Below are 26,674 nucleotides of genomic sequence, written 5' to 3'. Positions count from 1 at the left end.
GTAAACCCATTAAATTAGCAAATGAAACCAAGCAGGCAGAGTTGGAGCCAGCTCAGAAAAATTTCAAAAGAAAAAGACAAGACTGCTAAATTATAGAAAATAACAAAGTTGGTACATTTGTGAATAAAAATCCAATGCCACTGATATAATGTGGAGCAAGTTCGCCTCAGTCCAAGAATAGCTTTTAAAACACATGATGGCCTACAAAATAAATGTAAGAAATACAGTGCTGATGGTTAAATACCTCCAGTCAGAAATAATCTGAACTTTCACAGAAGTTTCACTACACTATTCTTCTGGCACTTAACACTCAGGTATATAAATCCCCAACCTGACTTCAAACTCATTGATCCTCCTCATGGCACTCAGCAAACACACTCCGTTAATTAGAATGCCTGTGTGTGTGTTAGTCACTCAGGTGTGTCCGACTCTTTGCAACCCCATGGACTGCAGCCCACCAGGCTCCTCTCTCCATGGGATTTCCCAGGCAAGAACACTGGAGTGGTTGCCATTTGTACTGAAACAGAAATGACTACATTAAGAACATAAATCTTTCTATGTTATTGACAGAAAACACTCTCAGATCTACCACATTACTTGATCCTCACAGCCTCCTGGGTGTAAAAGGAGGCAGGATGTAAAAACAAACCGGGGCTTAGAGGTTAAATGATTGGCCTAAGAACACTATATGAACATAGTAAGTGGTGGAGCCAGGGCTCAAATCTCCTGATGCCCCATGCTGTATTAAAAACATTACACTATCTCCCAAATAGCACAGATACATTAGAGAATCTGATGATAATTCTATCTTCCTTGAAGAAAAAAAAAAAATGCCATATAAGAACTGGACCCCACATTGAGAGGCCTGGATAGCTGGGGGCCATTTTTGGTTTTTGCTTTTTAAAAGAATTTCTTTAGAAACCCAAAACCAAAAAGTGTAACTAAAATCAGTATTACTAGCAAAGACATAACCAGAAAGTAAAGGAAAGTCAAGCTTTATGGTAAGAAAAAGAAATGTGTCTCTGTGGAAAACACAGAAGCAGGAGATAGCATTGCAAAGGGTCATTTCAGTACTTTTTAAAAATCTACATTTTCCCAAAAACAAAAGAAATTCATAAGTTATGATTTAGAGCTTTTTAGGACCATGAAGACCTTAAAACCTAATCTGCTTTCACTTTCTACATGAAGAAATCTTTTAAAGAGACTGGGTGGTTTATGCAAGGTTATACAATTAATACATAGTAGTTTCCCAGGTGGCTCAGTGGTAAAGAACCTGCCCACCAATGCAGGAGATGCCTGCCAAGCAGGAACTGCAGGTTCGATCCCTGGGTCGGGAAGATCCCCTGAAAAGGAAATGGCAACCCACTCCAATATTCCTGCCTGGGAAATACCATGGACAGAGGAGCCTGGCGGGCTACAGTCCAAGGGGTGGCAAAGAGTCGGACATGACTTAGCAACTAAACAGCAACAGTGCTCAGAATAGAATCTATGTCTCCCGACTCCCTGGTCAATGTTCTTAATATAAAACACACAGACGAATACAAAACTGGGATTAAAAACAAAAAATCAACCAATAAATAAAAATGCCCTCAGCCATGAAACTAGCTTTGCATGTTATAAAATGGTGAAAAAAGAATATGTGGTGCTATTCACTTTTTATTTAAGATTCCCTTTGCTTATCTGTAACATAAACTGTCATTATTTATTTGAAAGTATGTATAAATATTCAAACACATTCACTTCCCAAGGACGTGAGCTAAAGTAAGTGAAAGTGTTAGTCACTTATTCAAGTTCAACTCTTTACAATCACAGGGCTCCTCTATCCACAGAATTCTCCAGGCAAGAATACTGGAATGGGTAGCCATTCCCTTCTCCAGGAGATCTTCCCAACCCAGGGATCAAACCTGGGTCTTCTGCATTGCAGGTAGATTGTTTACCATCTGAGCCACCAGGGAAGCCCTAAGCTAAAGTAAATGAATGAACATTTCTAAAATAAATCAAATTATTTTGATAACTATTGCTTTAGTAAAAATACTTTAAAATATTATATCAACTCATTTCAGTTGAATCTAGCTATTTAACCCAAATTACTTCATCTAGAGTCCTTTTAATAGGAGTTCACAGTAACTTTGTCTTGAGAGGGTAAGCTGGGGGAAGGAGAGGAAACAACTGACTCTCACTCTCCCATTTCCCTATTGAAACAGGAAGTCTCAGCAAAGAAAGCTGGAAAGCTGCCATGTCACCACTGAACTTTCTCCTTTTCAAATACATTCCAGGGCTCTCATAAGAGTAAGTAGTGTGGCAGAGCCCCTTCGCAGAATGGTTACCCAAGTACCAACTTCCAGCTCTATTTGTAGAAAGGGGTGAAGTTTTAATTTACCATACTATTCAAATTTGTGGAAAGTTGTTTCAATAAAATTTTAAAGCATTGTTTTTAAATAATGATATTTAAATGCTTAAGTATGTAACGATATTGAACTTTTTTCACATGTAAACACATGTGACAGGGCAAGCTAATGAGAAGTGTGGCTTTCACTAGGCTAAGTGTTGGCTGGGAGGAGAGAAATAAAAAAAATTCCTCAACAGGTTTAGAAATACTGAGATATTGCTATGCTTTATGGGTTAAGGTTAGAAAGAAGCAAAGAGGCCTGTTTTTTCAGGCTGCCCTTCAGCTACCTGTTAAGACAATGTAATATATAGATTTGGATTTGTAAATATCAGCATGAAGCTGGAACTTCATTCTTCCTGTCATACTTCATGACTGTGACTCTGCTCACCAGTAGTGAGTGAAGAACAAAAAGGTAAACATGATTTGACTATCATTTCTCACCATGAACGCAGAACAGGTGGGAGTACTTAACGAAGGAGCACACATGGATCTGGCCTTGTTCAAGTCACGAAAGTTCAAAGCCAGAAGAAACGACCTTGCCTCGCCTTCTCATTTACAGATAAGAAGCTAGTAGTCACTGGGCAGTGACTTGCTAAAAATCAATGAACCAGGCAGTACTGGACATGTAATTAGATCCCACGTTTCCTCCTCCCTTATGCTGCTCAGCTCCAAGAACATCTGGCAGCTGATGGGAAAGGGTCAAGGGTGGAATGAAGGACAATAGCGTAATCAGCACAGGCTTGGCCTTGTTTGCAGAATTAAAACTCTGAGGGCGCTCCACCTGGCTCCTACTTCTGCTGGTGGCCAGAAGGTCACCACAGCCACCTCCTGCATCCAACTCTTCACAGCCTCTATGTATGGTCTACCTATCAAATGGAAGCGAGAGCAGCAGAGTTCTGAATGGAGATTTTCTGATGACTTTTCATGGCAAGTCACCTTGAAAAATCAAACTGAAAAAGGTTCTACATTGCCACAATCCTGCCTAAACCAAATTGCAAAAGATCCAGTGTTTCAACATATCTTCTCAAACATGTTACTCTTAAAAACAATTAAACCCTGGACCTGCCTCAAATAGCTAAAGGCTGTGCAACTTATCTGCTGGTACCAGTGTATGGGGAACAAAAACCTAGATAAGCCTTTCTGCCTGCATAGGCAGCAACATGCCCACCAGGCACTTTTCTGAACCTTTGAAAATCTGACTTACAAAATACACGGCAAGTAGTATAAGTACTATAAGTGTAAGCTCAAATGCAAATAGTTTTTTTTTCTTTTTTTTCTTTTCTTTTTTTTCTTTACATTCTTTGGAAATGTGGTATTAGCTCTACACAAAATTATTACACTGAAGAATGTGAAAACCTTAGAGGTCATACTTATGAAAATATAGGCATAGCTCATTTTACTGCACTTCACTTTACTGAGCTTCATAGATACTGTTTTTTACAAAATTTTTTACAAATTGAAGGTTTGTGGCAACCCTGTCAAGCAAGCCTACCGGTGCCATTTTTCCAACAGTATTTACTCACTTCATGTCTCTGTGTCACATTTTGGTAATTTTGGCAATATATCAAATTTTTCAAAAAAAAAATATCAAATTTTTCATTATTATTATATTTGCTATAGTGATCAGTGATTTTTGATGTACCTACTGCAAAAAGATCATGACTCACTGAAAGCTCAGATAATGGGTAGCATTTTTTAGCAATAAAGTATTTTAAATTAAGTATGTACATTTTTTGACATACTGCTATTGTACACTTGAAAGACTACTAATCTTTGTTCCAAACATTAACTTTAATAAGCACTAGAAAACGAGAAAGTTCATGTAACTTGCTTTGATATTCACTTTATTGCAGTGGTCTGGAACCAAACTCTCAATATTTCTCAGGGTATTCGTATAAAATAAAACAAGCAGGCTGGTTTCCATCACTCGGCTAGGTTTGTGTATCATCACCATTACTATCAGTATTAACAATTTAACAATTATAATTACAAAAACTTTTCACATGATTTACCTTACAAACACAGTGTTATTTCCCCATTTTAAAAGGGAGATAAGAAAACTAAGGCTTAAAGAATTAAAATGTTTCTCCTATATCCCACAGCTAGTAAATAAGTTTTCATTTTTCTACCACAACAAGAATTTTTAAAGAATCATTATGTGTAAATCACTTTTAAAAATATAGAGAACTGCTTGGCATTAAAAAAAAAATCTTTATATGAATAAAAACAGAAGGAGATGACAAAGCTTTCGTGTGTGTGTGTGTGTGTGTGTGTGTGTGTGTGTGTTGCAATTTAAGGCAATATTCAAAATAAACTTTCAGATTCTAGGCCTTCCAATAATTCTCCCCATCCTTCTCACTCTAATTTTTTGTTTATTGTGGATTTCATTGGGAATGCCTATATATGTATGAATATATGCACAGCAAATTTTTCAAATTATATCAACACATCACTTTGATTTCTAAAACTCCTTCCTGATACCATCCAAGCAAAGATTATGCATTTTTACCTACATGATACCAAGTCACTTCTTAAAACTTCTGTTTCTTTCTTAAGTTAAAAATTTCATGAAGCATATAATTCCTCTAAGTACCTTTTAACTTCCTACTAAAACCTATTCAGCACCAGAAGGTCTACTATAAATGCAAAATACAACCTCAATATTCCCCTTAGACTAGGGTTTCTCAACCAACATTTTGGGCTGAGTACAACAGTCCATGGGGTCACAAAGTGTCAGACATGACTTGGCAACTAAACAACAACTTTTTGCTGTGGGGAGCTGTCCTGAGCATTGTAGAACATAACAGTCTTTAGGGGTTCACCCAGGAAATACCAAAAGCACACATCTCCCCACAGCATGACAATCAAAAGTGTCTCAGATATGCAAATATTCTTTTGGAAGCAAAGTCATTCCTGGTTGAAAACCACTGCCATAGATTAATCAAAGAAGTATCAATTTATTCCTTGTTTGGAAAGAATAGTAGATCAGCTGTGTGAAATGTTTGCAGATGAAATTATTCCCTTTCTCAACATATGAAAATTTAAGAAAAAAACTGAAAAGGTCAAACTCTATGACTCATAAACCTTATCTGCTAAACCAGTTTTCAAGTAATTATTATATAAAATTTTAAATTCTTTATAAAGCTTGTCAATGTCAAAGATGTCATAAATATCAGCTGTTTTCTTAATAATAACTTAATAATAATCTCATTTGTTTTACTATAAAAAGTGTAAGATAAATTTATTCAAAGAACAGAAATCACCAACTCACATTTTTGCCTATTTTAATGAGAATTAGCATTATAAACAAAATACTTGAGCAATCGCTGTAAAAGCTCATAACTTATTTCTTTCTTTATGCTTATCACAAAAATAAAAGGCAGCAAAACTTTATACAAGTTTAGCTGTGGTCTGATAAACGTGAATGGACTTCCATCGGGGGCATTTCCTAAAAGAAATGGGTTTATTTCTCAGGGCCTACTATAAAGTGGATGCTGGCCATGGGCATAACGCCCTGAGTACCAAGTCACTTCAGTTGTGTCTGACTCTGTGTGACTCTATGGACTGTAGCCTGCAAGGCTCCTCTGTCCATGGGGTTCTCCAGGCAACAATACTGGCGTGGGTAGCCATTCCTTTCTCCAAAGGATCTTCCCCACCCAGGGATGGAACCTGGGTCTCCCACATCATAGGCCAACTCTTTACCATCTGAGCCACCATGCAAGCTCAAAAAGAAATGGAATAAATTCTAACGGTATATTTAACCCAATATATTCAAATATTATTCCACCACGTGATCAATATAAAAAACTGCTGCGATACTACACTTTCTCCTACTGAGTATTTTCAAAACTTGCTGTGTACTTTATACATTTGGCACACCTTATTTTGCACTAACTACATTGCAAGTGTTCTCATAGTGGCTACACTATAGGACAGCTGGAACGACTTACTGACTGAATTAAAAGCAGATACATTCATTCGGCATCACCGACTCAATGTACATGAGTCTGAGTAAACTCCGGGAGTTGGTGATGGACAGGGAGGCCTGACGTGCTGCAGTCCACGGGGTCGCAGAGTCAGACATGACTGAGCGTCTGAACTGAACATCCATTTGAGTACTACTTTAGATATCCCTTCAAAGCTGACAAAATTCCCAAAACTCTTCTGTAGAGTAAGGAAGTATCCCCAGTGTCCCCAGAGCTTTTCAGGTAATTGGTGCAAATAAGCTTTCTGAAGATGGAGAAGCACACTCATCTACTTCTATACACGACCTCTAGGCTAGAAGCGCTGGTGTCAAATCAGTGTGCAACCAAGCAGCACCTAATTAACGATGATGTAGGTCGTGGCTTGAATTTCTCTGTTGCTCCAAAAACAAAATTGAAACTCCTCTTCTTAAGAGGAAAATCAATCCTAAGGGAAGTAGTCACTTTCTCAGTAGCTGAGAGTATTACGAGTTAAGAATTTCTACCGACGAGCCTCTCCTAACGATCTTCCCCTACTTGCCAATCGTTTCCCAAACCCTTTAGAGAAAAGCCAGTTCCTGACAGCTATCAATTGCCAGAAAAGATAACTGCGAAACACAATTTCCTGTTTCTCCTTCCTTGATGCCACTTTGGGCGTGTTGGGACCACGCAGCCAGCCTCGCTCCACCTGGAGTGAGAACAGGGAGGGTTCTGTGGAGTCCAAGGGGCCAGGCCGAGGGCAGGCTGAGGTCCCCCAACGTGGGCAGGTGGGACCGGGCAGGGACTTCGGACTCAGGGACAGGGAAGCTGGGAATCTCAGCGGGGCGGGCGCGATCCAACCGAGCCTCTCCAGCCCCTGCGAGCGCCCAGGACCCGGTGGCGGTGGAGGCGGGCACAGGCCTCCCCACGCCCCGCACCTGCGGCCCAGGGAGGGGGCCCCACCGAGCGCCCTCCCCCGAGGCGGAGCCTCAGACGGCAAAAGGAACTCGGCCCGGGCTGGAACCAGGAGGGGAGCAGCCTGAGCTGGGGCCCCTCTGCCAGTTTCTGCAACCCCCAGCAACTCGCGGCCGCGCCCTCTCGCTTACCGCCCCAGATCCCCAGCTTCAGCTGGGACTTGTTCAGGTTCTCCACGTAGTCCCCCAGAAAGCGGTTCAGCAGGTCCGCGACCACCGATTCCAGCACCATGGTGGGAGCCAGGCGCAGAAGAGGGAGGAGCCGGAACCGACCGGCGCAGCTGAGGGCGGCGACCAGAGCTGCGAATGACAGCCCCCCCGGGCGCCGACCCGCCCCGGCGCCGCGCTGCACCGCGCGTGATCCGGATGTGCGCAGGCGCGCCACAGCCGCCGCCGCTGTTGTTGCCGCCGCCCGGAGCTGGAGCTTCGGGGGCGCGGCGCAAACTCGTGATCCCCTGGCCGCTGGCAGCCAGGGCACCTGACAGCGGGCGGAGCGGCGGAGAAGCTGCTTTGGGGCTTGGCTCAGCGGCCAGCACCAGAGCAAAGAAATGTTAGAGAAAGAAAAGGGAGGCAGGAGTTACTGAGCACGGGGACATCTTTGGGGTCCCTCTGCTTCCTCTGAGTCGCCTTCTTTTGCCTTGAGGACCGTAGGACCCCGTCGTCCGGGTGGGAAGCAGCTGTGCGGCGCCGGAGCCGACCGAATGGCTACCCGGCGCTTCCCAGGCCTGCAGTCCACACTGAGCAGCCTCATAAGTAACCATCCGTTCAGGAGGGGAAACGAGGAGACCCTGCACCCTCGTCCTGCTACACATCAGCCGCACCTGGCACCAGCTCTCTGCCTCCTTTTGATTCCGGAAAACACACTTCAGTAATTTACAAGTGGGAGGAGGGGAAACAGAACTGCACGTAAGATGGCAGAATGGGAACTCAGTATGCATTTCGTTAACTCTTTCTTTTACTCCCTTCTGTGCCTGATGGGCATTTAGTTAATTCCGGAGTCACTTCTTAATTACATGCTAACTTAAGGAAATAAAGAACAAAACGACGTAGTACTTCCTTTTTCCCCCCCCTTTAAGTGTAGGTTAGCTGTTAACTTCATCTCTTTCAATCATTGAACTATTTCGGAAACTGAGGCTTTTATAATTCAAGGACTTTTAGTAAAATTTAGCCACTCATTGACAAGCCAATTCTCTTTAGAGAACAGGACATTTTTAAAAATTTATTTCAAAAAAACTGTTGGGATAGTTTACAAACATAAACCTGAGCGATAATAAGATTATTTGTGGTCACATGTTTATTAAATGCATTGCTGCACATGTCTGGAAAACTATGTGAGAATTGCTCTTAAACAACTTATATAGACATTGTGTAACCCCCAGATTCAAATGTTGAAATTCTTTTTATTTAATTGAAGGATAATTGCTCCACAGAATTTTGTTGTTTTCTGTCAAACATCAACATGCAAATGTTGAAATTCTAACCTCTACTGTCATAGTATTAGGAAGTGGGGCCTTTGGGAGATAATTAGGTCATTAGGTAATTAAGTAGAGCCCTCATGGATGGGATTAGTACCTCTATGAAAGAGACCCCAGAGAGCTCCCTCACCCCTTCTGCCTTGTGAAGATACAGCAAGAAGACTGACATCTATGAATCAGGAAGTGGGCCCTCACTAGAGGGAATCAACTGGCACCTTGATCTTGAACTTCCTAACTTCAATAACTGTGAAAATTGTATTATTTTTAAACTACCCAGCCTGTGGTATCCTGTAATAGTAGCCCAAATAGACTAACAAGAGAATCAAAAAGAAAAATTATTCCTTAAATACAAAGTTCACTGGAGAAGAAAGTCAAAATATCTAGAATTGGTGTTATGTAAAATGGATGTAAAAGAATCAACACTAAACAGTACTAATGCTATCAATAACCACCATCCTTCACTCCAGCCCACGGAAAATAAAACCTTAACCACTTGTTTTTCCTAGCTTAGTCACCCTGACAAAATACCTAGGATGTATTTTGAAGCACTTCATACTTCATTCCTTGACCATCCACAACCAATTAACAGCCAATCGTGTCTCTTCTGCTTTTGCATATTTCCTAAATTCTCTTTATATCTCATCCAAACTACACAATCACCCGCTAACCTGTTCCAAACTTGTTTCTAATCTGCTCCCAACCACCCCTCTCCCCTTGTACATGCTCACCAACTATGCACTGGGAAGAATGAAAAAAAAGATGTATAGATAGATCCATATAGACACCTATACATTCTTACTGAGATAGGTGTGCACCAGAAAGAGTTGAGAAACAAACAATGCAAGGATATATGAATAACTGTACAAGAGGATAAGAGGTGTCACAGCCAAAGAGTGTGGTCAAGGAAATGGAACAGAAGGGGAAATTTGCTGGGAGAAGTGGGCAATACTAATGCTTGCATAACAGTAACTTCTTGTACTTGTATGGTACTTTACACTTTTGAAAGAATGTAACATAATGCATAAGCCTACCTTTATAAGCATGATTCCATTTTATTAATATGTCTGCAGTTGTACCACATGAGCTATCATTCCAGTATTACGCCAAGGTATACATTTTCACATAATCCTCACAAAAGATCTGCGAGACAAGTAATGCAGATAATAGTACTGTCTTCATTTATAGGAAAATTAAAGTCAGTGATTTACATAAAATTAAATGATTTACATAAAACTACACAGCAGGTATTTCTTTCCCTTAGCTCCCTGAGCACTGCCACTTTTTCTCTTTTAATAAGTTGAGTCAAATCACCACTAGGCTAGTAATAATTCTCAGAGATCTTGTTTTGAAAGGGTACTGACAGAATGGAAAATCTCAGAGTAGAAAAATTCAGCTCAAAATTGTCAGTACAAATAATGCTATTACCATATAGGATAAAAAGTTTTTAAGTTTTAATATTTTACCTTTTAAGTATATTTTGAGGAATTTGTTATTATGTGTACAGAGTAATGCTCCAAATTTCATATACTTCTTGAAAAGATCCTAATGCAAAACAAACCATAACTAATGAAAGAAGCATCATTAGCCCTGTAACACACTATACCAAAAGGAATTTGGACACACAGGTTAACTAAAAAACATAAGCATTCTATTAATTATAGTTCCTATATTCATTCCAGCTTCAGGACAATGAGAAATTTAACAAAGGCAATTGCAAAGCTACACTGCAAGGAGGGATTGAGCAATAAAAACTGATTAGCAAAGTATTATTTATGTTTTTTTTAAAGTCAAAATTAGGGACACTTTAGAAATTGATGACTTTTGCTTAAAGACTGAAAAATAAGAAATTGTAGTGTCACACTACTACCTCCCACCCACACCCCATTCCTCCTAGTCCTCGACTTTGTTTAGAAAAACAAAGGGATTTGGCGGAAAAAGGAAACAGAGGAGAAAGCTAGAGAATGAGAATGGACTGTGGTTTTTCAGAAAAGTTAGAAGTTTAACTGGGAGAAGGCTTGTGAGAGGATTGCAGAATGTCAGAGAAGAGATCAAATATCATCTGGTTAATCCAACCCCCTCCTTTGGCAGATGGGGACACTTGAGTGCGAGAGAGAATTAAGGGACTAGCCAAAGTCCCTCAGGAAGTTACTATCAGAGCTAAAATCCAAGTGTCCTAATTCCCTGGTCTGTGTACTTTGCATTACTTCACACTCTAATTCTGTTGAACGAGATGAGTAAATCAGAACACCAGTATTTTATTTGGTTATAAACTTTCTTCTTCTTGCTTTCCTTGACATCTATATGTTATCTTGCAAGTCTGCTTTATTTTTTAATATTTATTTATTTGGCTGAGCCGAGTCTTAACTGTGGCACACAGAATCATTGATTTTCATGGCAATATGTGGGATATTTAGCTGTGGCATGCAGAATCTAGTTCCCTGACCAGGGATTGAACCTGGGCCCAGTGCATTGGGAGCATGGAGTCTTAGTCACTGGACCACCAGTTCAAAGTTTGCTTTAAATGGTCTGTCTTCTACTCCAAGAGCACCTGTGACCTCAATGGTGAGTGATCTGTTTATGCTTGTTTGCAGAATTGTTTTCCAGCTCCATCACTGAATGTTCCCATAGCTGTGAGTTCGGATAATGACAGTCTTCCTCTGAATAGATTTGGGTGTTCCATGAACAGAGCCTCATCCTGTTAGACAAACCACCTGAATACTGCATGGATCATGCTTCCGAGGTAAGTAAAACATTAGGCTTAATGTGGTCACAGGGGACCAGCCATGCAAGGGCATGTTTCTGCTGTTTTCAAGACATCTTATATAGGAAATGTTGCCAAAGTGTTATTGAAGAAGGTGATTTATTAATAAAAACAAAGCAAATCTACTTGGCTTGGTCAGAAAGAGAAATGTTTTTACGGGAATCCATGTGTGAATCACCTAATCCTTAACCAAGCAGACTCATATAATAATAACTGCTAAGTGATAGCCAACACTTACTATGTATCAGGTGTTTCATGCATTTAACCCTCACAATGATCATGTGTGGTAGGCCTTGTAACCACCATTATACAACTTCAACTCAGAGAAGTTCATTAACTTGCCTACAGTTCCATAGTTAAAAAGCTGCATAATATTTGAACCGAGGATGGATAACTCCAAAGTCTATGTTTCTTTATCCCTAATTCATCTCTCCCTCCACAACACAGCTTTGCTTAACCACTTCTCAGACAGCTTCTCAGATTGTAAGCCTCACTATTTTAATCCAGGGCTCTCTGGGCTCTCATTTGCAGAGCTAACGGCATCTTGCCTCCTGAGAAAAGATGAGTCAAAACACAATCACGTGACCCTTGAGTGTATAATTGGTAAACGTTCTCCCATAGGTTTAACAGTGACCTAAGGCAAAAAAAAAAAGATACCCCACATCCAAGGACAAAGGAGAAGCTGTAACGTGACAGTAGAGTGGGAGCTGCTGCTGCTAAGTTGCTTCAGTCATGTCCGACTCTGTGCAACCCCACAGACAGCAGCCCACCAGGCTCCGCCGTCCCTGGGATGCTCCAGGCAGGAACACTGGATTGGGTTGCCATTTCCTTCTCCAATGCTTGAAAGGGAAAAGTGAAAGTGAAGTCGCTCAGTACTGTCTGATTCTTCGCGACCCCATGGACTGCAGCCTACCAGGCTCCTCCGTCCATGGGATTTTCCAGGCAAGAATACTGGAGTGGGGTGCCATTGCCTTCTCCAGAAGGGGAGCAATCATGTTAAAATCAAACCTCATACCCTCCAGAGACACTTGAAGTGCACAAGCAAAACCTGGTATGCACCAGGAAACAGGAGAAAGGAGCAGTGACCCCTTTTGAGTGTTGGAGGGTCTCCTGCAGAGGTGTGGGTCAACAATGGCCTGCCGCAGGGCCAGAAGCGCAGAAGGCCTAAGAGGCATGGCCTAAGTCCTCTTGGAGGAGGTCGTCATTAACCCTACCATAGAGACTGCATGCAATGTGGGAGACCTGGGTTCAATCCCCGGGTTTGGAAGATCCCCTGGAGTAGGGCATGGCAACCCACTCCAGTATTCTTGCCTGCATAATACACATGGACAGAGGAGGCTGGCAGGCTACATAGGATCCATGGGGTGGAAAAGAGGCGGACACAGCTGAGCGACTAAGCACACAGAGTCTGCATGCTCAAGTTCTCGGCCACCTCAGGTCAGACTATAGTGAGGGAGCACAGTGCCACCCATCAGCAGGAAGTTAAGATTTATTGAGAATGGCCTTGTCTACCAGAGCAAGATCCAGCTTTCCCCAGCCAATCTCTCCCATCAGGAAGCTTGCATTAGCTTCTTATTCTCATTCATCAGAGGGCAGACAGAAGAAGCAAGAACTACAATCAGATGGCCTCCAGAGTGAAAACCACAATCAAGGAAAACTAACCAAAATGATCACATGGATCACAGCTTTGTGTAACTCAATGAAGCTATAAGTCACACTGTGCAGGGTCACCCAAGACAGATGGGACATGGTGGAGAGGTCTGACAAAACGTGGTCCATTGGAAGGGAATGGCAAACCACTTCAGAATTCTTGCCTTGAGAACCCCATGAACAGTATGAAAAGGCAAAAAGATATGAAACTGAAAGATAAGCCCACCAGGTCAGTAGGTACCCAGTGTGCTAATGGGAAAGAGTGGAGAAACAGCTCCAAAAAGAATGAAGAGGCTGAGCCACAGTGGAAAGGACACCCAGTTGTAGATGTGTCTGGTGGTGAAGGGCTTCCCTGAGAGCTCAGCTGGTAAAGAATCTGCCTGTAGTGCGGGACACCTGGGTTCAATCCCTGGGTTGGGAAGATCCCCTGGAAAAGGGAAAGTCTACCCATTCCAATATTCTAGCCTGGAGAATTCCATGGACTGTGTAGTCCATTGGGTCACAAAGAGTCAGACATGACTGAGAGACTTTCACTTTCACTGGTGGTGAAAGTATATTCTGATGCTGTAAAGAACAATATTGCATAGGAACCTGGAATGTTAGTTCCATGAATCAAGGTAAGTTGGATGTGGTCAACAGGAAGTGGCACAGGTGAATACGTACATTTTAGGAATCAGTGAACTAAAATGGACGGAATGGGTGAATTGAACTCAGATGACCACTGTATCTACTACTGTGGGCAAGAATCACTTAGAAGGAATGGAGTAGCCCTCATACTCAACAAAAGAGTCTGAAATGCAGTACTTGAGTGCAATCTCAAAAATAACAGGATGATCTCTGTTCGTTTCCAAGGCAAACTATTCAATGTCACAGTAATCCAAGGCTATGCCCCAACCACTGATGCTGAAGAAGCTGAAGTCCAACAGTTGTATGAAGAACTACAAGACCTTCTAAAACTAACACCCAAAACAAATGTCCTTTTCCTTATAGGGCACTGGAATGCAAAAGTAGGAAGTCAAGAAATACCTGGAGTAACAGAGAAGTTTGGCCTTGAAGTACAAAATGAAACAGGGCAAAGGCTAACAGACTTTTGCCAAGAGAATGCACTGGTCATAGCAAACACCCACTTCCAACAACACAAAAGGGGAATCTACACATGGACATCACCAGATGGTCAATACTGAAACCAGACTAATTATATTCTTTGAAGTCAAATATGGAAAACTCTATACAGTCAGCAAAAACAAGACTGGGAGCAGAGTGTGGCTCAGATCATGAGCTCATTATTATAAAATTCAGACTTAAATTGAAGAAAGTAGGGAAAACCACTAGACCATTGAGGTATTTGACCTACATCAAATCCCTTATAATTATACAGTAGCAGTGACAAATAGATTCAAGAACAGAAGAACTATGCAAAAAAAGATCTTAATGACCCAGATAACCACGATGGTGTGATCACTCACCTAGAGCCAGTCATCCTGGAGTGCGAAATCAAGTGAGTCTGAGGAAGCATCACTACAAACAAAGCTAGTGGAGGTGATGGAATTCCAGTTGAGCTATTTCAAATCCTAAACAATGATGCTGTGAAAGTGCTGCACTCAATATGCCAGCAAATTTGGAAAACTCAGCAGTGGCCACAGGACTTAAAAAGCTGTTTTCATTAAAATCTCAAAGAAGGGCAATGCCAAAGAATGTTCAAACTACCACACAATTGCACACATTTCATACGCTAGCAAAGTAATGCTCAAAATTCTCCAAACCAGGCTTCAGTAGTACATGAACTTCCAGATGTTCAAGCTGGATTTAGAAAAGGCAGAGGAGCCAGAGATCAAATTGCCAACATCTGCTGCATCATAGAAAAAGCAAGAGAATTCCAGAAGAACATCTATTTCTGCTTCATTGACTATGCTAAAGCCTTTGACTGTGTGGATCACAAACCACTGTAGGAAATTCAAGCGATGGGAATTCCAGATCACCTTATCTGCCTCCTGCAAAACCTGTATGCAGGTCAAGAAGCAACAGTCACAACTGGACATGGGACAATGGACCTGTTCCAAATTGGGAAAAGAATATGTCAAGGGAGTATATTGTCACCCTGCTTATTTAACTTATGTGCAGAGTACGTCATGAGAAATGCCATGCTGGATGAAGCAGAAGCTGGAATCAAGATTGCTTGGAGAAATATCAATAATGTCAGATATGCAGATGACATCACCCTTATGGCAGAAAATGAAGAGGAACTAAAGAGTCTCTTGATGAAGGTAAAAGAGGAGAGTGAAAAACCTGGCTTAAAACTCAACATTCAGAAAACTAAGATCACGGCATCTGGTCCCATCACTTCATGTCAAATAGATGGGGAAACAATGGAAACAGTGACAGACTTTATTTTCTTGGGTTCCAAAATCACTGCAGATAGTGACTTCAGCCACAAAAATAAAAGGCATTTGCTCCTTGGAAGAAAAACTATGACAAACCTAGACAAATATTAAAAAGTAGAGACATTATTTTGCCAACAAAGGTCTATATAGTCAAAGCTATGGTTTTTCCAGTAGTCATGTATGGAAGTGAGAGTTGGACCATAAACAAGGCTGAGCACTAAAAAATTGATGCTTTTAAACTGTGGTGTTGGAGAAGACTCTTGAGAGACCCTTGGACTGCAAGGAGATCCAACCAGTCCATCCTGAAGGAAATCAGTCCTGAATGTTCATTGAAAGAACTGATGCTGAGCTGAAGCTCCAGTTCTTTGGCCACCTGATGTGAAGTGCTGACTCATTAGGAAAGCCCCTGATGCTGGGAAAGATTGAGGTCAGGAGCAAAAGGGGATGGTAGAGGATGAGATAGTTGAATGGCATCAGCAACTCAATGGACATGAGTTTGATCAAGCTCTGGGAGACAGTGAAGTACAGGGAAGCCTGGCATGCTGCAGTCCATGGGGTCGCAAAGAGTCAGACATTACTAAGTGCATGATCAACAACAGTGGACCAAAAAAAAAAAAAACAACAGTGGATGGAGGTTCATAACATTCTACAGAAGGCGGTGATCAAAACCATTCCCAAGAAAAAGAAATGCAAGAAGGCACAATGGTTGTCTGAGGAGGCCTTACAAATAAGCAAACTCGGGGAGATAGTGAAGGACAGGGAAGCCTGGCGTGCTGCAGTCTATGGGGTTGCAAAGAGTCAGACATGACCTAGCAACTGAACAACAACAAGAAGAAATTTGGCCAGGAGTGGAGCTCATGTAAAGACAAAGAAGTAGGTAGTCAGAGGCATGGCAAACTCAAGGATGTACCAACCCTGCCCCCAGGCTAGATATATAAACAGTGTTCAATAGTCTCCTCTCATTTCTGCCTCAGCCAGGCAAAGTTCAAATATGCCACCCTCATTATTTCACTCCTCTTCTTACAGATGTACAAAGCTAATATGATCTTGTACAACAGGATTTACCTGCCTAGCATAGTGGCTGGAAGCCAGGATGCATCCAGTCAACATAACTTTGAATGAATAAATGGACTAATGGACATTTGCTCTCCTCTGTACTAACAATAAATACCTGACAATGTGTATATCAGGCTCTATGCTAAACTTTTCATCTGCATTATCTTATTGTATGGGCTTCCCTGGTGTCTCAGTGGTAGAGTCCTCCTGCAATGCAGGAGACACAGGAGATGCCGGTTTGATCCCTGGGTAGGGAAGTTCCCTGGGAGAAGGAAATGGCAACCCACTCCAGTATTCTTGCCTGAGAAATCCCATGGACAGAGGAGCCTTGGAGGTTACTGTCCATGGCATTGCAGAAAGTTGGCCACAACTTAGGGAATAAACAAGAACAAGAACAATAGATAGATGGGTATTATTACTACCAGAAGGGGCAAGGGAGTTCTCCTGGGTCTCTTTTTTAAGGTCACTAATCCCCTTACCCTCTGAAGAGAAGAATAAGAGGCTTATGGAAGCTTCCTGATGGGAGAGACTGACTGAGGGGGAAACTGTGTCTTGTTCTGATGGGAGGGACCATGCTCAGTAAATCCTTAATTTTCTGTCAATGGGCGGGGCTGTCTTCCCTCCCTGTTATTTGACCTGAGGCCAGACTATGGTGGAAATAATAAAGATAATGGTGACCTCCTTAGAAAGGTCCCGCTACACTCAGTGCCCCCAACCCTGCAGCAGGCCACTGCCGACCCATGCCTCTGCTGGAGACTCCTGAACACTCACGGGCAAGTCTGGGTCAGTCTCTTGTGGGGTCACTGCTCCTTTCTCCTGGGTCCTGGCATGCACAAGATTTTATTTGTGCCCTCCAAGAGTCTGTTTCCCAGTCCTGTGTAAATTCTGATAGCTCTATGGTGGGGTTATTGGTGACCTCTTCCAAGAGGGCTAAGACATACCAAGGTTTACGGCACCCAGAGCCCCTGCCCCTGCAGCAATCCAATGCTGACCTGTACCTCTGCAGGAGACACTCAAACACAGTTCTGTCTCAGTCTCTGTGGGGTCTCTGGGTCCTGGTGCACACAAGGTTTGTTTGAGCCCTCTGAATGTCTCTGGTGGATATGGGGTTTGATTCTAAATGCTATTTCGCCCCTCCTACTGTCTTGCTGGGGCTTCTCCTTTGCCCTTGGACATGGGGTATCTCCTCAAAATCACTCCAGTGCCACACAGCCACCTTGTCTAACTCAGTGAAAGTATAAGCCATGCCGTGTAGGGCCACCCAAGATGGACAGGTCATGGTGAAGAGTCCTGACAAAACATGGTCCACGAGAGAAGGGAATGGCAAACCACTTCAGTATTCTTGCCTTGAGAACCCCATAAACTACTATGAAAAGGCAAAAAGATAGGACACTGAAAGATGAACTCCCCAGGTTGGTAGGTCCCCAATATGCTACTGGAGATCAGTGGAGAAATAACTCCAGAAAGTATGAAGAGATGGAGCCAAAGCAAAAACAACACACAGCTGTGGATGTGACTGGTGATGGAAGTAAAGTCCAGTGCTGTAAAAAGCAATATTGCATAGGAACCTGCAATGTTAGGTCCATGAATCAAGGCAAATTGGAAGTGGTCAAACAGGAGATGGCAAGAGTGAACATCAACATTCTAGGAATCAGCAAACTAAAATGGAGTGGAATGGGTGAATTTAACTCAGATGACCATTATATCTACTACTATGGGCAAGGATCCCTTAGAAGAAATGGAGTAGCCATTATAGTCAACAAGAGTCTGAAATGCAGTATTTGGATGCAGTCTCAAAAGTGAAAGGATGATCACTGTTGGAGTTGGTGATGGACAGGGTAGCCTGGCATGCTGCAGTCCATGGGGTCACAAAGAGTCAGACACGACCGAGAGACTGAACTGAATCTTAAGCATAAATAGCATGTTGCTGTTTAGTTGTTAAGGCTGACTCTCTTGCTTTGTCTGACTCTTTTGTGAATTGTCTGATTCTTTTCTTAGTTGTCTTAGACAACTAACTCAGTTAGTTGTCTGACTCTTTTGAGACCCTATGAACTGTAGTCCATCAGACTCCTCTGTCCATGGGATTTCCAGGCAAGAATACTGGAGTGGGTTGCCATTTCCTTCTCCAGGAGACCTTCCTGACCTAAGGATGGTACCTACATCTGCTTTGCAGGCAGATTCTTTACCACTGAGCCACCAAGGAAGCCCAGAAATAACACACCCAAACAAAATGCCTCAGATCTCTTTCAACCTAAGCTAGTTGGAAGAAGGTCACTTAGAATGTGAACTTAGGTCAGTTTTCAAAAGGAAGGAAAAGATCTCTCAGGTGAGCACTGTCTACAAAGGCCAGATGTGGTTAGGGTGCCTCCAAAAGATGGGTCCAACAGCCCAGCTGTGTGCAGGAATATAATTTCCAAATTTAAAAATCAGCACACAAGGTTTAAGAAGCGGGTTGTTATTGTTTAAATTGAGGTATAAGATACATAATCTTATATCTAATCTTAAATGCATGCTAGAATATCTTTTTCATATGAATACAATCCAGTAACCCCACCCAGATCAAGATGCAGAATATTTCCAACAACCTATAAGGTTCCCTGTACACACAGTGGTTTGTAGTCAACAAAGGAAAATGATTTAAAATCAGAACAGAAAGCCAGAAGGCAGGTAGGGAACTTTGAAACCTAAGCAGACTAAAGGCTGGATTGGGGGGAGGATATTAACTAAGAATGAGACAAACTGGAGTTTTGTATCCTCTTCATGGTGGGTATAGAGAGCTTCTGTGATTCAATTCAGTATGCCCATTGATCCTCACAATGACTTTGCCATATAGTAAAGACTGAGCCCTATTTTGCACATAAGTAAACAGAAGCACTCACATTCAGAACTGAATGCCTAGAATTTGCACTGTGGATCCAGCCACGTGGCAGAGCGAAAGTTGGAAGGCTTGGCGTCAGGTTACCTAGCAGTACCAATCCGGCCCGCCCATTGGCAGGCTTCCCAGGCCTCAGGTATAAAGGTTCAGGCCGACGGCCTTTAAACTTTACTGAACCCCGCAGGAGGAACTTTTATCTCCCCAGAGGCCGTGCACCTCTACAGTTTGGTGCCCCAGGCAGAACGGTGCGGAGACCTGTATGACGCTGGACCCCAGGTATATCAGGTGAGGCCATAGCCTTGCTTAACTCTCCCCGGGACTCGTCTGAGGCTCTTTGACCTTAAAAGCGGGGAGCAAGCCGAATATCCTAGAAAGAATAATAGTTATTTTAAATCTCTCTGAGGATTAGAATGCAATAATCCAAGGATTCAGGAAACTATTGCACAAGCATAGTGCCTCTTGGCACCAAGGACAACGCGAGGCAAACATGTTGAAAAGCTCTGACTTACGACAGCGAGGGCAGGTCTAGATTAAGGCAACAAACCCAAAGTGTACAGCCCTGAGGAATAGAGAAGACATCAGAGAAACACGGAAACATCTGCGATAGCAGCGTGAGGGGCAGTTTGCAGGGTTCCAAGGAAGGCAGGAGGAGAAGAAGAAGAGACCGGAGAGCGGAGCTCCTGCGCCCTGCAGAGCTCACCCTGAGATCCGTGTGAGCTTGTGCGTTGCAGGATGACCAGCTCCAGTGGAGCTTCCTCAGGAACCGGCACCTGCTGCCTGATGTGGTGCCTGGAGCGGCTCCGCCTGGGACCCGAGCGCCTCCTGCGGGGCAGGAACCGGCTTTACCAGGATGCAGCACGCCGAACCACGGCCCTCACGCCCGCCCGGTGCGCAAACGTGCTCACCCCGGACCGCATCCCAGAGTTCTGCATCCCCCCGCGACTCGTGCCCTGCCCGACTCTGACTGCAATCCGAGACTCCTGGGGAGAACAAGCAGGGACTGACGACGGCGCGGGCCGCACGGACTGGGACCCGCGCTCGCAGGCCGCACTCTCACTGCCGCACCTGCCCCGGGCGCGCACCGCCTACGGCTTCTGCGCGCTGCTCGAGAGCCCGCACACCCGCCGCAGGGAGTCGCTCTTCCTCGGGGGCCCGGGCGCCGCCGCGCTCCCGCCCGCGCCCCGTCCCCGGGCCCACACCTACGGGGGCGGCGGCGGAGACTACCCCCTCACGCCCCGGGCGAGAGCGCCCATTGCGCCCCGCGAGGCCCGCAGTGGCTCCCTCCTGGACGCGCTCGGCCCCGGGCCCCGCTGCCGCCGCTTCCTGCACGCCTCCGAGGAGCTGCTGCGCCGCGTGCTGCGGGCCCAGAGGAACCGAGACCTGGCCCGCGCCTGCTCTGTTTCCAGCACGGACGGAGACGACGAGGACGAGAACGAGGGCCCCCCCGGCTCTGGCTCCCCGGAGCGGGCCCCCGGCTCGTCCCCCTCGCCAACTCCCAACTCGCGTCCCGAGCGCCTGGAGGCCGAGGGCACCGTAACTCTGGGCCGCGCCGGGGGCGCCCTGCGCCTGGCCGCTGAGTACAGTAGGGCCAGCGGGCGCCTCCGCGTCCGGTTGCTCCGTGCCGAGGGCCCGACTGGAGGGGCCGCTGAGCCCCGCGCCCCCGTCGGCTGCAGAGTCAGCTTCATCCTGAAGCCGCGGGGCGCCGTGGTCCGGCGGAGTCGCAGGGCCGTCTTGGAGCAGGACTTGTGCGTGGACGGGCTCTCGGAGGACGAGGTGCGCCGCCTGGCCGTGCGCGTCAAGGCCGAGAACCCGGGCCGCGGGCTGGAGCGGGGCCGCCTGCTGGGCCAGGGCGAACTGCTGCTGGGACCCCTCCTGCTCCTCTGAGGGCGCGCTCTGCCGCGGGGCCTCTCGGACACTGATAGCCGCTTTGTACAAAATAAATGTGTTTTCATTCTTCTCCTCAGGCCTTTGTTTACTCAGGTCCAGTATTGCCAGAGATGATAGTGGATTAATTACCATGATAAAGGATGCTATATTTTGTGTTGTTGTTCAGTCGCTCAATAGTGTCGCAGTCTTTGAGACCTCACGGACTGTAGCACTCCAGGCTTCCCTGTCCTTCATTATCTCCCGGAGTTTGCTCAAACTCATGTCCATTGAGTCAATGATGCCATCCAACCATCTCATCCTCTGTCAGCCCCTTCTCCTTCTGTCCTCAATCTTTCCCAGCATCAGGGTTTTTCCCACTGAGTCGGCTCTTTGCATCATGTGGCCAAAGTATTAGAGTTTTGGCTTCAGCATTGGTGTTTTAAATGAATATTCAGGATTGATTTCCTTTGGGATTGCCTGGTTTGATCTCCTTGCTGTCCAAGGGACTGTCAAGAGCCTTCTCCAGCACCACAAATCAAAAGTCTCAACTTTTTGGCGCTCAGCCTTTAAGATCCAACTCTCACATCCATACATGACTATTGGAAAAAACCATAGCTTTGGCTATGAGGGGGCGTCCCTGGTAGCTCAGACTGTAAAGAATCTGCCTGCAATGGATCGGGAAGATCCCCTGAAGAAGGGAATGGCACCCCCCAGTATCCTTGCCTGGGGAATTCCACAGACAAAAGAGCCTGCAGGCTATAGTCCAAGGGGTGTTGCAGAGTCAGACACAACTGTTACTAACATACACACACTTGTCTATGTGGATATCTTGTGTAGATACTGTCAACATTCTTTTTTAGTAAACAGTATGGAGTTTTGCAGTGGTGTTTCCCAATGTGGATAACCAATGGCATTTCCTGTGTTACCCAGGGTCTTATTGAGCAGTAATGAATCACAAGAAGTATTAAAGTTAGAGGGTTTCCTGCTGGTCTCTTTGCTCCAATATCCTCATTTTGAAGTTTGTTCATTCCACAACATCCATTGAGACCATCTTCGAACATGAATTACTTTTGAAGCATTGTTTTAGACCTTGATCGAGAAAAAGAGATGGAGAGAAACTGACCTGTTAAAGGTCAACAGTGAACTGTTAGTAGGAACTCCAATCTCGTACTCTTGGCTACATCTTGGAAAAACATAGGAAGAATTGAAACCATTTTAATATTCTGAGCTTCAATAATAATTGTAATAGTTTTACAAATATCAACTTATTTAATTCTTAAAACAACCTTAAAAACTGGTATGGCTATATCCCCATTTTACAGATGAGAGTATGGAGGTACAGAATAAAGACAAGCAGAATTTGCACCTAAGTTATCAGTATTTTCCTCATTATGCTGTATAAGTAATACTACAATGTCTGAAAGGCTTATCTTACTAGTGTTGTGAAACTGCAACTTATATCTGAAATTGTTGACTCTGAGGCTGAGGTCTCCTCACATTTCTCACCCTCCAGTAGAAAAGCAAATACATTAAAATGACTGATTTATCATCTCAAGCTGCTGACATCAGGCATTGAGATGAGCTGGGTCTACGATTGTCTGAAGTGGAAGCTAAGGACCTCAGAGTCATAGAAAAAAGGGGTACCAGACTTACTGACACCAGGTGAGCTAATGTGCTAGGGCAGAGTCAAGAGTACCTATACTGTTATTCTCCCTCCTCTGGCTTCTGATGGTAGTAATAGGTTTGTGTGGTGGTTTAGTCACTTGGGCTTCCCTGGTGGCTTAGCTGGTAAAAGAATCTACCTGCAATGTGGGAGACCTGCGCTCAGTCCCTGAGTTGGGAGGATCCCCTGGAGAAGGAAATGGTTACCCACTCCAGTATTCTGGCCTGGCGAATTCCATGGACCATGGAATTCCATAGGCCATGGGGTCACAAGGAGTTGGACATGACTGAGCGACCTTCACTTTTTTTTAAGTCACTAAGTTGTGTCTGACTCTTGCGACCCCATGGACTGTAGCCCACCAGGCTCCTCTGTCCATGAAATTTTCCAGGCAAGAATCTTGGAGTGGATTGCCACTTCTCTCTCCAAGGGACCTTCCCAATCCAGGGATCAAACCCACATCTCCTGCATTATGGGCAGATTCTTTACCACTGAGACACCAGGGAAGCTCAATAATAAGTTTACTATGTTTTAAAGGATGTTTTCCTTCATCCCTCAAATTCATTGCCAGCCAGGCATATTCCTTCCTTTCTTATGCATATAGGAGGAAAACGTATCCTAAATGAGGGCTGAAAATATTTAAACGTGGTGTACTGATAAATATGACTACATTATCAGTCTGAGTTTGGAAATGGTTTCCGCTTTTACTAAACTGCTGACAGTTTTATCCATTGGTGCCCATGAAAAATGCTATTTAGAAAAGAGTTTCGGTTTTAATAATAGCTCAGGCATAAACTGAAGATGGGTTATTATTATGGATATTTATAATGACATTCACTGAACAAATGTGAAGAGTGTGAATTCGTTGACTGTCAAAATCAGTCACATCTGGAAGCTCAGAGTGATTGATTGACTAAATGATTGATGACATCACGGTAGTTCATATTTTTAACACATTCTTTTATCTACTCACAGTCACTGTTTCCTTGGTCTTCAAATCAATGCTTTAAGAAAAAAAAATATATGTATATGGCTTCCTTGGTGGCTCAGACAGTGAAGAATCCACCTGCAATGAAGGAGACCTGGGTATATAATATATACAAAACCTTCTTAATCATTTAGAATTTTGGTACAGTGACTAATACAGAGTTCACATATGCAGTACTTTAAAAGGAAAATATTAATAAATGGAAACTAAGAACAACCTGGGTATTTACAATACCATTATGTTTTTATCTTTTTTAAAATACAAACAGATTGCCTTGATGGCTCAAATCATAAAATTTATTCCAGAAAACACTATAACCACGATTGTCACTAGATTATATACAAGTGACAATTTGGGGACAGAAGTGTAATTTTATTAAGAAGGTAAATCAGTGCAAATCAGGGACCTAAGTTTTCCATGAAATAACAGTTTGGGAATACTCAAACACAATCCCCATTAATGTTAAGTCACAGTTGATTAAATAATATAATAGCCTAATCAAAAAGATTTTAAATGACTTAAATAGAATCATTAATCATAAAACCATGTAATTTTAGAGTTGAAAAGAATGCTGAGAATCATTTTGTACAAATCCATGTATCATAGAAAAGGACCAGAGAGGCATATTGTCGATTGCCCCATAGACAATTAGTTAAAGAGCTCTTCACACAATTCTGTCTTCATTTTGCTCTTGGACCAGTGTTTCCAAGAAAGGAAAAATATTTGTGCATAAATTATTTTACGACTGATCTAATGTGAATTTTCTGCGTTTAAGGAATCTTATTTAGAGTGCATTTTTGTGAGGACATGTCTCTCTAGGGGCAAATTTGGTTTGTATTTTGCTGCCCTCTAGTGGATCCCTCGAGTTCTGGCAGTAGGTCTGTCTTCTTCCTATTGGACCATTTCAACCAACCCAATGCCAGAACACAATGACCTTGAAAATGTGTGCTAATACCAGATGACAGCAAGAGTCACATCACAAAAATAACTAAATACAGCTATCTGAGCATAAAAGGTGCCAAGATATTTTAGATTAAAAAAAAAACTTTCCCAGTAATAATGAAGCTGGGTGTGTATGGCAACAGTTTGTTGGTTGCAGAAAACTGCTTTAAGAGTTCTCATGTTTCCGGCTGAGCTTTAGCAACCGGTTATCTTTCCCGTGAATGACACAGCACAATCCTGTCTCTTTGTGGTTTAATATCTGAACATATTTTTTTTTAAAAAAACTGTACAACAATGGGAAATACGTCGATTTAAATAGCATTAAGTGCAAATTTAAAATAAAATCAACATTTTGGTCACTTAGCCTTGCTAAGACAATACATTCTACATCTAAAATATTAGCTTTAATATGACTGAAACATGCCTAGAATATTGTTTCTTTAGAATCTAATTTTCTTTTACCCAGACTTCAACAATTCTCCCTAAATCCATCCCCAGGACCTAGGTAAAAATTACTCTGTTAGTCAAAGATATTTGAGAGACAGAACAAGAAGTGGGTACTATGTGATCCCTATGACATTAAAGTAATAAAAATATATAAGCGGATAAAAAGGTACCAAAGAGGTTCATTTAGAACATCTATCATGTTCAAGATGCTACATTTGTAGATGTAAATAAGACATAAAAGGTCCTTGCTCATAGGGTATTAACTTTCCAAAGCCAGGGTAAGAGATAGACAATAATCAAATAATTTTAGTAGTGTTTAAAAAAATTAAATGTGCTAATGGTGAAGACTGTGACTTGGATGAAGCGGTACCTTAGATTGAATGGTTAAGAAAGGCCTGTATACTGACGCTGAGCCTCTTATGGTCACATACATATTACTGTCATATTTTAATACAATGTCCTGATCTGAGGACTTCCTGGCCTCCCAGGGGATCTGACAAGTGTTTTCCTAGGAATTCTGCTAGTAAGTTATCACTAGTGAGAAATACTTCGTGTGGGGTTCAGCATTGCTGTGTAGATCTGCCTCCAAGCTTATTAGTTCAACAGATGAAATTGACTTGAGGCAGCCAATAGGGTTTATAAACCCACTTTTCACTACAGTGCATAATTTAGCATGGCAAAATCCCATAGCTAAGAATTTATTATGGTGCCATGAATAGTCTGGCATTAATTTGGGAGAAATACAAACTCTGGTCAGATTAGGCCTTCAGGATATTAGGAAGCAAATAGCAATATGATTTTTTTCTGCAATGTTATAATTTTCAAACAAAAATTTTAAAATATTTACTTATTTTTATTTATTTGGCTGCATGAGTCTTAGCTGCTGCATGTGGGATTTAGTTCCCTGACCAGGAATTTAACCCAGGCTCCCTTGCATTGGAAGCATGGCGTCAGCCACTGGACCACCAGGGAAGTTGGAGTCTTGGCCACTGGACCACCAAGGAAGTACTTCAAGCAAATTTTTATCCTTGTATGCTTAAATCTTCTCATAGACAGTTTGAGCTAGTTACTCGTAGTGTACCTGGGGTAGACGCTGTAGTCTGGCTCCTTCAACACACAATCCAAACCCTTATTGCTTTAATTTCTGTGCTCTAGAGGCTAGAGAACAAAAAGTTGCCTTCCCAGGCCCCTTTTCAGCTAAGGACAGCCAAGCAACTCACTATGGCCAATGAAAGATGGGGAGAAGTCAGCAGATGGTGTCTCTGCCCT

The 26,674-nt window shown here is 43.1% G+C and overlaps 2 protein-coding genes and 1 long non-coding RNA gene across 4 annotated transcripts in view; 2 read left to right on the top strand and 1 right to left on the bottom strand.

Moving 5' to 3' along the window:
• VPS13C (vacuolar protein sorting 13 homolog C) overlaps nucleotides 1-7,658 on the bottom strand; it is a 182,138-nt gene extending 174,480 nt beyond the window's left edge. For both annotated transcript variants that reach the window (XM_043471782.1, XM_043471783.1), the window contains exon 1: nucleotides 7,437-7,658. In XM_043471782.1, coding sequence (XP_043327717.1) covers nucleotides 7,437-7,536 — 100 coding nt within the window. In that variant the 5' untranslated portion in view covers nucleotides 7,537-7,658. The remainder of the gene's footprint in view (nucleotides 1-7,436) is intronic.
• A 102-nt stretch (nucleotides 7,659-7,760) lies between these two features.
• LOC122443531 lies at nucleotides 7,761-14,101 on the top strand. Its single transcript, XR_006270044.1, has 3 exons — nucleotides 7,761-8,210; nucleotides 11,371-11,519; nucleotides 14,043-14,101. It is a non-coding gene; the product is annotated as an uncharacterized LOC122443531 (long non-coding RNA).
• Nucleotides 14,102-19,331: 5,230 nt separating this feature from the next.
• C2CD4A (C2 calcium dependent domain containing 4A) lies at nucleotides 19,332-21,458 on the top strand. Its single transcript, XM_043472928.1, has one exon. The coding sequence runs from the start codon at nucleotides 20,235-20,237 to the stop codon at nucleotides 21,384-21,386; it is 1,152 nt and encodes a 383-aa protein (XP_043328863.1). The 5' UTR covers nucleotides 19,332-20,234; the 3' UTR covers nucleotides 21,387-21,458.
• Nucleotides 21,459-26,674: the final 5,216 nt, after the last annotated feature.

The sequence above is a fragment of the Cervus canadensis genome, chromosome 6 (genome assembly GCF_019320065.1).
Source record: "Cervus canadensis isolate Bull #8, Minnesota chromosome 6, ASM1932006v1, whole genome shotgun sequence".
In the NCBI taxonomy this organism is placed as follows: domain Eukaryota; kingdom Metazoa; phylum Chordata; class Mammalia; order Artiodactyla; family Cervidae; genus Cervus; species Cervus canadensis.
This window is presented reverse-complemented; position numbering and strand designations above follow the sequence as displayed.